Source organism: Neovison vison, chromosome 7 (genome assembly GCF_020171115.1).
Source record: "Neovison vison isolate M4711 chromosome 7, ASM_NN_V1, whole genome shotgun sequence".
NCBI lineage: Eukaryota > Metazoa > Chordata > Mammalia > Carnivora > Mustelidae > Neogale > Neogale vison.
In genome coordinates, this window is record NC_058097.1 from 52,777,906 (window position 1) to 52,791,448 (window position 13,543).

General features: G+C 51.3%; 1 protein-coding gene across 1 annotated transcript in view; it reads right to left on the reverse strand.

Annotated features, from left to right (window-relative positions):
- ARHGAP35 (Rho GTPase activating protein 35) overlaps positions 1–13,543 on the reverse strand; it is a 125,450-nt gene that overhangs the window by 13,556 nt on the left and 98,351 nt on the right. The window contains exon 4 of the mRNA XM_044257044.1: positions 410–487. Coding sequence (XP_044112979.1) covers positions 410–487 — 78 coding nt within the window. The remainder of the gene's footprint in view (positions 1–409; positions 488–13,543) is intronic.

A 13,543-nucleotide genomic window follows, 5' to 3' on the forward strand; every position in this document is an offset into this window, starting at 1 on the left:
CATGCAGGGATTTTGCGAGGAGGAGAGTCATGTGTATTCCTGGGGCCCCGGCAAAATAGGACCATGACCGCAACACCACTTAGTATTAGAAGTCTGGAATTCCCTTTGTCGGGCCCACTGCAAGGGAAGCAAGGCCCCCAGAGGTGACCCAGGTGCAGCCTGGGGCGACCCGGAACAGTGTCAGCGGATGGTGACAGGGTTGGGGGGCGGCTGGCTGACGTGGGTCTGGCAGGGACGCTGCCTCTGCTTGCTGACAGGGCCCGTTCCCCTGGCTCCACATGGCAGTGTGCACACGGGGGCAAGGCTAGCCGGCGCCAAATGCTTTCTCTTTCTCAGTCACCAAGACTGGCTGAAACCATGTGCCTTGACCGACTCCAGTCTCCAAGGCTTGGCCAGGCTGTGACCTTACCTTGGTCGAACTGTCTCTGCAGACTCTCCATCTCAGACTTATTCCCGCTGACCCGGTAGATGCCTTCTGTGCTCAGTCCTGAGGAGAAACAAGCAGGTTTCTTAGGAGCAGAGAAGGAGGAGGACTGGACTTGAGTGAAGATGGGGCGAGTCCACAAGGCACCCGCCAGAGGATAGGGTGAAACACTCTCAACTTTCCCAAGTGCTTCAACCCACTCTCCCCTATTTTCTTTCCCACTTCAATATTTAAAAATACTTTTTATAAAAAGTAAAATTGTGGGGCGCCTGGGTGGCTCAGTGGGTTAAGCCGCTGCCTTCGACTCAGGTCATGATCTCAGGGTCCTGGGATCGAGTCCCGCATCGGGCTCTCTGCTCAGCAGGGAGCCTGCTTCCCTCTCTCTCTGCCTGCCTCTCCATCTACTTGTGATTTCTGTCAAATAAATAAAAAAAATCTTTAAAAAAAAATAGTAAAATTGTATGTAAGGACCTCAGCTAATTTCTGTCCACATTTTGATGCACTTCTGAATTTGAATTTTATTTTTTTTTTAAAGTAGCTCCAACATGGGGCTTGAACTCACAACCCCAAGATCAAGAGTCACATGTTCTACCACGGAGCCAGCCAGGTGCCCCTTGAATTTTAATTTTTTTTAAAAGGGAGATAATACTGTATTTTAACCTGCCCTTTTCACTTACAGAGTATGCTGTGAGTTTATTCTAATCATTACACTTTTTTAAAAGACACTGAAGCATACAATAATTTAAAAAATAATCCTATTGTTAATCTATTTAGGTTTTCCCTGTTAAAATACCCCACAATCACGTTCCTTATGTTTTCAGGATAGCTAGAGTGAGTTTAACAGATTCTTGGCATTGTGTTTCTTACTTTGTGAATTTCCTATTCGTGTTCTTGTCATTTTTGTTCATTTTCCTATGAGTGGTCCCTCTCACTGTGTACTTAAAAGAGGCCTCTGAATAGTAAGGAACTGACTATGTTAACATTACATACTTTTACATTTTCCTTCTTTTTGTTATCTGTCTTCTCATTTTGTATATTGGATATTTTAAAGTACATAACTTAAAAATTTCAGGCTTTTTTTTTTTGAAGATTTTATTTATTTATTTGACAGAGATCACAAGTAGGCAAAGAGGCAGGCAGAGAGAGAGGAAGGGAAGCAGGCTTCCTGCTGAGCAGAGACCCTGACCGGGGCTCGATCCCAGGACCCGGAGACCATGACCTGAGCTGAAGGCAAAGGCTTTAACCCACTGAGCCACCCAGGCGTCCCCCCAAATTTCAGGCTTTCAAGACCAGTTTCTTTATGAGGTCTCCCTTTCCTTTTACCTTTGAACAGATTTTCCTATTCTTAGAGCAGATACTCTATCCCCACCCCCCCATTAGCTCTGTGGTCCTTCTCTGATTTAGTATACAGTATCAGGTAAGGAAAAAAAAAACAACACTTAAAAGCAATACTAAAATGTAGTTAAGTAACACAGAAGAACACAAAGTATCAAGTGAGAGACTGCCCTGCCCTTTCACCCGACATCCCAGGAAGCACTGCTCAGCCTGGCTACAGACCCCTCCCTACCCCCTTACCCCCATCTGGAGGAAGGAGAGCCCACTGCTGCACTCCTAAGATCACAGTTCTAAAGCATGATGAAGTCACAGTGAAGACCAGAGTGGGATCCCATGGCTAACCCAACCCTGGCCCCTTCTGAGACTGCAGTTTCGAGCAATTCTGCTTAGCTGAAAGGGCACTGAGGACGTGCCCAGGAGAGGGCACGTCCTCACCTAACATCCACGGCAGCATGGGCAGCAGAGAGAGGACCTGGCCGCAAGGCGATCAGTAAGCTCTAGAGAGCCAAGGGCCTCAACGTCAGTTGTCACTGTGATGAGAGGCACTCATCAGGCAAGATCGAAGATGCAGTTGGCCTATTTCTGGGGCCCCAGAATACTGGCAGGTGGACCTTTAAAGAACATCAAACCCAAAGTCATCAAAGTCATCTGGCTTAAAAGCTGTTAACTGCACACAGGCCTCCTCCCCCTCACAAAGGGGTATTACAATAGGCCAGCCCTGAGGACATCTTACTGTGCCCTGCCTAGCTACCAAGGAGCTGCCCTCACTGCATCTGGAGGGAGGGAGAAGTACGTACACTTGCCAGCCCCGAGGCCCAGATGTAGCCCGTCTCCCTTTGGAGGCCACCCTTCCAGAGTGTCTCTATGCCGTGCACAGAGCTAGGTGCTTTCCCACATCCACCAACCACTCACTCACTTACTGAATTTTCAGCCCCACCTGGGAGGAGCTCCGGGACAGAGAGGACACAGGTGAGAAAAGCAAGGATCCAAGAGGTGAAACCCCTGCCCCAAACTGCACGGACATTGAAGTCTAGGTCCAGGCCCTTTGCCACGCTTGCACCTCCGCATGGCTCTAGGAGACGTGTGACATCTACCCAACAGGCTGGGGTCCAGAAACAGGCACCCCCGAGAAGACACGATGCACCCGAGTGAAGCCCACAGGCCCGTGGGATTCTGGGTGGCTTCTGAGATGGCACTTCGGCTGCTGCTGTCAGTCCTCAAAGGCCAGAAGGGATGGGCCTAGAAGTTTTACGATGGTCTCTTTTCTCAGTGACTTTCCCAAACTGTCTCAGACATATTTAAATTTTCTACCTAGTTCCCATCCCAGGTAACACATATCACACACACAATATCATCCCCATTTTGACAAGCCCCGGGTATGTGTGAGCAGGAGCCAGGCTTCACCCCCTAGGGCGGAAATACATCTGTGTTCTACACAGCCTTCCCTTTACCAAGTATCCGTCCCTCCAGCACAAAGACAACAAAGACACAAATGGCAGGAGCTTAAGAAGTCCTTGAGAATGTGGCAGTGGCCCAGCACCTGAGCTCCAGTGTGGAGACCACCCGTGTGGACCACAGACCAAAGACCCCGACAGCCTCCCTTCACCATTCACCAGCCTTTGGCAACTTCGGACCTGCAGCTTGGAGAGGAGTCCTCCGCAGGGTCTCCTCGTGGCCAGCTGCCCCTGCAGCACCAGAGGGCAGAAGACAAGCTGTGTATCAGCTCTCTGGAAAGGCTCGGCGGCAGGGGCCTGCTGAAGCCTCACTAGACGGATGACCACGAGAGCAGAAGCATTTAAAAAGCACAAGGCCAGCTCCATGGCATCAATCATCAACTTAGTACTTCATATAATTGGACACGTGTTTATTTTATGAAATCTTGTTTTAAAATAGCGATTCTTGATCCCAGGGTCCTGGGATCGAGCCCCACGTCGGGCTTTCTGCTCCGCCGAGAGCCTGCTTCCTCCTCTCTCTCTCTCTGCCTGCCTCTCTGCCTACTTGTGATCTCTGTCTGTCAAATTAAAATAAATAAATAAATAAAATCTTTAAAATAGCGATTCTTCTCCTGCCCTACACAACACCACAACATAATTTAGGAAAGGTATCATTTGCTAGGCCGGTACCCTTTCTCACAGCTACTAATCAGACATCAACTAAACAAAAACGAAGACCTTACAGCAGACTTCGCTCACCATGGAGGCGGCTGCTGCTGAAGCAGGGCAGAGGGCAAGGGGCACGGCTGGGAACGAGGGTGCCGGACACAGCCAGCCTGGCCTCCAAGGGCCCCGCACCCCAGGGTCCTCCCAGAAGCGCACTCCCGTGCCGACTCTGGCTCCTGCCTGCCAGCATAAAGCAAAGGCACCCCCCTGTCCCCCACTGTACATCCCTTCCAGATCCACAAGTCCACTCGAGAAGTTTCAGCCTAAACTCTGAGGCATCTCTATGCACCAGAAATCTCCAAAGACCTACTACCAAAGCAGAGTCTCAGCTCTAGGCCTTTTTTTTCTTTCTTCAAAAAGCCCTATTGGAAAAAGCCCTTCAAATATCTTCTGTGTTAAAGTTAATCTTGGGAATAGAAAAAGAGAAAGTTCAGCAAGGCCAAGGTCACTGTCTTCAAACACCTGAACAACGGCCTTGTAGAACAGTCTCCTTCCAACGGCTCTAGGGAACAGAAACACGACTCGCAACGGAAACTGCAGCAAGGGAAGCGTCAGTAGCTCTGGCTGTCACTCGCTGGCACTGGTCAGAGCTTCTGAACTCCCTCTCCGCCGGAGAGTCATTTGTCAAGGGTTGCTGTTTAAAAACCGTAATACGTGGTCTAGGAAGATCGCTAATGAGCATCCTAAGTCCCTTCCTGAACGCTGCCCACACGAGAGGCGCATACTGCTGGCGCTCGCTGTGTGTTCTTACACGAGTTCTCCCCACAGCGTCTTCAGAGAGGACACTACTCACCCATGCTACGGACAGGGATGCAGAGACTGAGAGGCAAAGGTCAGAGAGCTGCAGAGTGGTGACCTGAACCCCGTCTGACTTTAGTCTGTGTTCTCCAACTGTGGTCGAAATCATCACTTCTCCAAACCGACCCTGCACTGAACTCCCTGGAGGCCTGCTGCTGGGACGCAGGTGCCGGGGCCCAGGAATGTGCATTCCCGGCACATCCCCAGAGGCCGCTGGCCAGGGAACCAATCATACTTTCTGATAACGGCTATTTTATTTTTTTTAGTTTTTTACAAGATTTTATTTATTTATTTGACGGACAGAGATCACAAGTAGGCAGAGAGGCAGGCAGAGAGAGGGTGGGAAGCAGGCTCCCCATGGAGCAGAGAGCCCGATTCAGGGCTCGATCCCAGAACCCTGAGATCACGACCTGAGCCGAAGGCAGAGGTTTTAACCCACTGAGCCACCCAGGCGCCCCTAAAACTGCTGTTTTAGAAGACGGACCAGACTTCTAAGATTTCTGACTCTTAAATTGTATGTTTAATAAAACTGGAGTGGGGTGGTGGTGTGGGGAATACATATTAGGAGAAACAGTGGCTACTTTAGAAACAAAGCATTTTCAAAAAGTATTATAATTGGTGCTTTTTTGTAATATAAGCAAGCCCTCCCTCAATGCATTATTTAAACTTTATCCATGGCCACATATGATTTTCATTAAATGTTAAAAAATAGTGACAAGTGGGACACCTGGGTGGCTCAGTCAGTTAAGAGTCTGCCTACAGCTCCCGTCATGATCCCCGGGTCCTGGGATCGAGCCCCATATCGGGCTCCACACTCAGTGGAGAGCCTGATTCTCCTCCTCCCTCTGCTGCTCCCCCAGCTTGTGCTCTTTCAATACATAAATATCTTAAAAAATAATAGTAAAGAGAAAGGCAAAGGGGCCTTATTCTTTCTTTCACTGAATGTTCACTGAGTCCCTACATGGCAGTTAAGTGCCTTTCCAGAGCCCTTCAGTTGTGGTCTTCCTCAAACCCCTCTTGATGACCTAAGAAGGCTAGATGGCCCAGCACCACTGGCCCTGAGGTGCTCCCCATGCGAGAACTGGCACATTTGAGCCCTGAGCCTGGCTCCACCCTGGCACTTGGCACACGAGGGGCACCGGGAATTTGGAAACCAAGAGGGAGAATCACCTGCCCGGGCATGTGTCTGATTTTCTGAAATGTCCAAACAGGTTTTTATTCCTGGATCCCAAGCACCACTTCTCACACCAGCGTCTGTGGCCAGGAGTCTTTCCGCAGCCGGCCTGGGTCAGGCTTGGCCTCTGCTCCTTCACACCAGGGCTCATTCCTCCTCAGTTTCCTTTCTAACAACAAATCGATAACCTCTTCCAAGACAAACTCCTTGTTTAGTTTTTACATTCTATATTTAGATATTAAAAACTCAGCACATTCGTCCTTTAAAAAAAACCCTTACTTGGGGCGCCTGCGTGGCTCAGTGGGTTAAAGCCTCTGCCTTCACCTCAGGTCATGATTCCAGGGTACTGGGATCGAGCCCCGCATCGGGCTCTCTGCTCAGCGGGGAGCCTGCTTCCTCCTCTCTCTCTGCCTGCCTCTCTGCCTACTTGTGATCTCTGTCAAATAAATAAATAAAATCTTAAAAAAAACAAAAACAAAAATAAAAAACCCTTACTTGGTGCTGCCGCCACTCTACAATGGCCCACACCAGACAGGCCTGAACTACGAAACAACTTTTGTTCACTTTTCTGGGGGCTGAAATCTAAGGGAGCATTCTTCTCTTTCATGCATCTCAGAAGGCTCAGGGGGGCTAAATTTCAAGGCCAGAGGGGTGCTGAGAACTCAGGGAGAGAAGGCAACTCCCGTGATCATAAAATCTAAACTGTCTGGAAGAGGGCTGACCTCTGGAGGGAGTGAGATCCCCTCCTTTTGGGTGAAAGGCCAGCAGCGGGTGTAGGCTCTCCTCCAGAGCACTGAGCATCGAACTGCAGCCCCCTACCTGCACGAAGGATGTCAGCGCGGGGGTAGGTGCAGGGGGCGGGTGGCCCTGAGGTCAAAAGCAGAAGCTACGTGCTTGTTGGACCACCCTGGGCAGCTGCGCTTCCCTCCGTGGTCCCAGCCCACGGCCGAGGGGCAGGCCTGAGCACAGGGATAAGAGAGCAGCTATCACCCGCATGATCGGAGTGGAGAGCAAGCTGGGAAGTGGAGGAACCCCTGAGTTTTGCTGCTTGGGAGACACAGGTTCGAATTCTGCCCCTGACTTGGGTGCACCTGACCGCTGAACGGATGAATGCCTCTCTTCTCTCAGGCTGCTTCGAGGGACAGCTGGGAAACCTCAGCAGAACGGATCCCACAGCTTAATGCCTGCGCTTTTTTTCACCTCTTTGCTCCACTCTCAACAAGCCTCAACAGCAGCGCCGGCCCGGAGGCACGGAGGGCTCAGCCAAAACAAGCCAGCCAGTCGGCAGGAAAAATACTTTAAAACATGCATGGGCTTTCACACTAAAGTGACCTCAATTCTTCTCCTGGCTCTATCTCACAGCTGGCTGGGTGACTGAGGACAGATCATCCCACCTCTCGGAGCCTTGGTTCCTCATCACAGACGGGTTGCGTATTCACGACTCTCGCCAGGACGTGGTGAAGAGCGAGGCTGCGCGTGTCACCAGAGTCATGCCGGTGGCGGCACACTGAGCGCGCGAGGCTGAGATAGTAGCGATGGGAGGTGACTCTGGCTGAGGCTTGGCTCTGGGCTGGACACTCTTCTCAGTTCTTCGCAAGGACCATGAATCCGCCCAATAACTCTCTGAGGTAAATAGTGGTTTTATTACCATTTTACAGGTAGCGAAAGGAGGCTCAGCGAGGCTAAGCCATCTGCCTGAGGCCACGGGCTGGGTGAGCGACAGGGGCAGGCCCAGCACTGGCTCACTCAGGCTCCGAGTCAGGACGGCACGAGGGCCTCTACCGCCTGGGATGCTACCTCCCGGTCCCTTGTCCTTGCCTCTGTGCTTATGTCCTGTAAATGCCAGATCCATCATGGGCTCTGAGAACGATCCCCTTGTGCAGCCTATGCATTCATCTCTCATTCACACCCCACTCAGTGTTCTGAGGGTGAGGAGGAAGAGCTTCAGAAAGAAATGCTGCCTCCTCGCCGGAGAAAAAAGCCAGCCAATGGCAAGTGTCCTTGTTTCATTCCTGCGATGCAGTTCTACTGTTGACGACCTGAAAGAGTCCCTACCAGATCTCCCTGTTGCCTTCCTGTTTTGGATGTGCCTGGAATGATTTTCTGGCTCTTCTATTACTTGAACACTAGGGTCACTCTGGCCCCGCCAGTGCCCCTTTGTTAGCTGTCTTCCCTTGGTAATTCCCTCGTCAATCAAGATCTGTTTCTGGCAATGCCAGACCTCTTTTCTCCCCGTGACAGAATGCCACTAACACTCTATTATGACTGCTTGACCGGGTGTTAGCCCCACAAGTAGGCACTGTGGCTTTATAAATTTCCAACGCTATTGTACATACACACAGTCATGCCATAAATCTCAAGGCTGAGGAGGAAAGGAGAGAAAGATCTGGAGAGAAGAGATGAAAATATCACACCAGGTCTGGGGCATCATATGGCTCTAGCATCTGGCTGATCCTTTGTAAGCCACCCATGTATTTACTGCCATTAACTGTGAAAGAGGGCTTCTGGACCCTGCTCTGAGCCAAACAAGGGGCTCTGTATTTTTCCTGATTTTCAAGAAAACGCACATCCCAACAGATGTGTTTAAGAAACACTGACAAAGTGAGCTTTAGGTCAGCTTAGAGTTGATGCTGCCTGTTTCAGGCAGCCCACGATGGAGGGAAGAGGAGAGTGTGACCCATGATCGAGGTGAGCAGACTATACCCAGCAAAGCAGCAATCAATACTTCACGCCAGGAGCAGCTGGGAGACCCTTCTGCCAAGAATTTGAGCATCCTTGAGGCTCTGGGTGTGACTCTGTCGGCAGTCACACAAGCCCCATGGCACAGGGGTGATAGCTGTGTGACTCTGAGGAGAGCTGATCCCACCACAATGAGGGGTCTCCCTGGCTAAACAAAGAGCTACCAACAAAGAAACAGCCCGAGCTAGCACACAGGTACCACGTGTTACCACCAGCCCCACGTGTATAATGCCAAGTCCCTTTCCAACAGGCCCCCAAGTAGAAAGGCCCCTGAGGTCAAGGCAGATTCTTCCCAAGTGTTAATGAGGGCAGAGGTTAACTTTTTTCAGGTTCCTGATTCCCAATGAACCATAAAAGGAACAAAGATGTCACCAATCACAGCCCAGTGTCCTTCCTTTCCTTGCTAAGAAGAGTACTTTTCATAGATTAAAAGCCTAAAATCTTCAGGCAGAAAAGGGGGTTGTAGTCCCCACTGCATAGCAATCCTTCTGCTCTGCATCCAGGATAAATACAAACTCTACCACACGTGGCCTGTGTCGTGGCCTGAGCCTGCTTCCCGGCCCTTTCTTGCGTCATGGCCTTCCTACAGGTTGTTCCTTCTACTTTTACCTCCATTTTTTTTTTTTTTGGCTGGCTAAACCTCGCTCCCACAAAGAGGGCTTCCCTGACCCTGGATCTAAATGAAGTGTGTTATGGTAACAGCTTCCATTTATGCAGTGCTTCCTCCACGAGCCAGGCTCAGGGACAAGCACTTGACATGCACCTTCTGGGCACAGCCTCACAACCACCTGTGAATGGTATACCACTATTAGGAGTCCCATTTTCCAGAGGGAGAGACTGAGCCACACGGCAAACAAACTGCAGGGCTGCCCTCGAACCCAGGCCGTCTGGCCCCAGAGCCTGTGCTTAAAGCCCCACACCCCACTCGCCCTGCACTTTCTCACGTGGCACCGACAAACTGGCCAGTCCCTGTGCAGCTGTAAGGCCGGCTGCTGTGCCCTGGCTCCCGAGGAGGCCATGGGAGCACACAGGGTTTGCTGATGACCCTTCCAGGGATCTGGATTTGGCCCAGTAGCTCATACCCAAAGAAGGCATTCAGCAACTACCCCCAGAAAGGAGGGAAGGAGAAATAAATTCCTGAAAATAAAAGTGCGGTTTCTCTGGTTGAAGAAAGGGAGGAAGAGGAAGTGGACTGAAGTGTGTTCTCAACAAGCCTCGTGCCTCCTGGCATCCTGGCAGGACTTCTCAGCCCCTGGAATGTGGGAAACTGAAAGCCTTAGGCCTGGCTGGCACAGAGAAGGGGTTTCATAAACAAGCGTGCCCAACTTCTACCTTCCTTCATTCCCTGCCTCCACTAGTCCCCGCGGAGTTCCCGGGAACTTAGTGATAAATTCATTATCTCACCGAGGTCAGTCATGTGCTGTTGTGTGTGCGGCTTCCCGATCTGGGCTGTTCACTTTTACAGGGGAGGGCCACAGTCTGGCTTTGGTTGGGGTCCCCCACCAGGGGGCTGCACCCCTTCCCAGATGCTGGACAGAAAGCCACAGGCACACGCGCACATGAAAGAGAGGGTGGGAGCGAGGGCTGAAGGAGCTCCCCTTGGGTCATGTTCAACGGCACAGGCAGATGGGGCCCTGCGGAGGCGCAGAGTGGGCACCGTGGGCCCGGTCCCTCTCCCCAACAGCCTGCCCAACTGACTGGAGGGGCAAACACTGCCCCTCCTCAGTGAGCTGAGGACCGAGCAGCGCAGCTAACTAAGCTCCGTGCTGAGAGGGAAAGCCTGACCGGAACAGCCGGGCCAGGCAGGCCTGTCGGAACTGTCTCAGGGATTTGGGCTTCCACCCAGACTATTTATGTCTTGGAAGGGCAGGATTACTCTGCGAAACAAGCTTTCCTTCTCTTTGGCTGCTGGGCGCTCCCGGCAGCTGGCCAGGGCCCACTGTTCTGCTCAGGGCACTGGGTCCTGAAGAAGCCCGCGAGCAGCGCCGAGGCCCAAGCTGCACAGACTTACGGCGGGTGGGCATTTTTAGGGTGCAAGCGGTTTGCGTCTGACTTACAAGGGAGCAGAAGATCGGAGGGTGGTGGGAAACGGGCAACTGGAAGCCACAAAAAAAGTGGAGAGACCTTTGTTTGACAACTGTTTAGATTATGGGACAGCAACTGGCTAACGAACCCAAACTACAGGGGGAGGGAGAGATTAAGTAACAAAGAACCCCCCATAAAGCCCGGCACACGGAACCGCACTTCTATTCTAGCACTTCGCCATAGGCTCAAAGCGGGATGAGCATGCCGATTACTCCCGCAAAGTGTGTTCCCGCTGCAGACGCGCCTGTTGCACTGTTACAGTGACGGATGGGAGCATCTCCGTGAAACCAGCTGCCTGTTCCCCAAGACAGAGTCCCAGAGGCCTGTGCCCACCTCAGGGAAACAGCTGATTGGCTCGAACAGCTCCAGCCCCTCAAATCTCCAAAACAGCTCCAGAAAGTGGCTATGACGAGTATGGATGGAACTGTGGAGGCTTTTGAGGGTAGCTGCCTCCTTCCAAGTATAAAATATTTAAGAAAAAAACAAACAACAACAACAACAACAAAACGAAGAAAAAAGAGTTGTAATGTGGGTCATTCCCATCCGGACCAGATGTGAGTGGCTCTGCCCAGGGGGCTCCAGGATTTGTTTCCTCTCTTGTAAAGACAGATTAGTGGTACTTTGAGATTAATACTGTATAAAGAATGTACGGTGATCTGGGAAGAAAGAGCATGGGCAGACGGCTCTCCCCACGCTGATGAGAGGCATGCAGGCCCGGGCTGAGCTCTTCCTGCTGCTCCTTCCCAGCCTTGGAGGAGAGCTGCCACCTCAACCCTAGGTGCCCGCAGAGGGGCAGAGGAAGCCTGTTGGCAAGATCTTAACCTTAGGAACCCCACGGGAAGGGCAGGGGCAGTGTGGTATCACAGCAAATATAGTTGGTCTTTGTCCCCAGTTCCTGGCACAGAGCTCCTAAAATCCTTGGAATTTCCTTAAATTAAAGATAAGAATGTCTTGTTATTCCTAGCAAGCCCCTCCAACCATACCTGCCAGAGCTTATGATAATGACGTGACTCTTAGAGGGGTGTGGGGGCCAGAGAGCTTCAGCGTGGGTGCTGGTCACCACAAAGACCAAGTCTTGGTTAAAGGGTTAGAACTTTCAGACCCCCTCCCTTAGAGAGGGGCTGGCGATCGAGCCCAATCACCCACAGTCAATGATTTAATCAACTATGCCTAATGGAACCTCCATAACACCCTAACAACAGGATCTGGAGAGCTTCTGGGTTGGAGAACACATCCAGCTGAGGGGAAGGTGGCATGCTCGGAGAGGGCACATGCCCCTTCCCCTGTCCCCTGTCCCAGCATCTCTTCCATTTGGCTCTTCTGGAGTCCCATCCCGAATAACCAATTGTGAGAATAAGTACAGCACTGTCCAGAGTTCTGCGAGTCGTTCCACCGAACCATTAAATCTGGAGGGGAGGCTGAGGGAATCCCTGCCTTTGCGGCCAAATCAGAGAGAAATGTGGGTAACTTGGGGATCCAATACTTGCAACTGGTGTCTGAAGTGAGGAGAGTCTTGGGAAAGTGAGTCTTTAAACCTCTGGAGTCTGCCAGTGACTAACTCCGGGCAGTCAGTGTAGAGAGCTGGAGAAGTCCTCCCAGATCTGGAGTCAGGAGGAGCACAACAGCTCTCGTGCACTCAGAGAGGAAAGAGGACATGTGATGCGGGCAGCAGAGTCCAGTATTAGCTGGCCTGACTCCACGGCTCCAGGAGTTGCCAGGGCACTGTCTTCTTTGGGCTTCAAATTATCCCAGTAAAGTGGGGCAGTGGGGCAAAGAGGGTAACGGCTCTGGGTTAGAACCTCATCCGAAAATTGGAAATCCCATCCATCTCAGAGGACCACCATGAGAATGAAACAAGACTCATGGAAGCACTTAGTCCTGAGCCTGGTGATGTGAGCTCTGGGCCGGAGCGCTCAGTGCTCAATATCTCCCTTAATACCCACAACCCTCTGCAAGGGTGTGGCTTCCGTCTTCATTTTATAGTCAAGGAAACAGCCTTAGAAGTTAAGGAACTCACACAGGGTCCTACCTGCCACCCTGCCAACAGATGGCCCCTCTCTGTGACAGGCTCAGGCTGCCTGCGAGGACTGTATGGAGAGCATTTCCCAATTAGATTAAAGAAGCTGGAATTCGGGCGCCTGGGTGGCTCAGTGGGTTAAGCCGCTGCCTTCGGCTCAGGTCATGATCTCAGGGTCCTGGGATCGAGGCCCGCATCGGGCTCTCTGCTCAGCGGGGAGCCTGCTTCCTCCTCTCTCTCTGCCTGCCTCTCAGCCTGCTTGTGATCTCTCTCTGTCAAATAAATAAATAAAATCTTTAAAAAAAAAAAAAAAAAAAAGAAGCTGGAATTCACTAACAGCTGTAGGAAATCAGCTCAAGTAATAGTCTGGCCTTTTGTCTTGCTGTCTCCCATCAGGGCAACTTCATAATTTGCTCTCGGTCATAAAGCTGGGAATTATATGCATATTACTTATTCCAAACACTTAGCAGCCATTTTCCATGTGTGAGTTTGGTGGGGTTTTTTGGAGGGCAGTTCCAGGCAAGACGGGTTTGGTACATTCTGAAGAATCGGCAAGCAAGTATCAAAGCGCTCCCAAACTTGGGGAGTCTTTCCCACCATCACTGTGAAGACCTGAGACAGATAGATGCATGCTAGGCCGTCTCTCTGTGGGGAGGGATGAAACCCCTGGCCGGCGTCTATTTTCAATCTACAACGTGGAGGTGAGACACCGGAAATAAAGCCAGGAGCTATGCTTATCTCATAAAAACACTTCTGCTAGCTGCCATTACTGCTGCTTGTCAGGAACAAGCGTGATCAGTGAGTGACTCTCC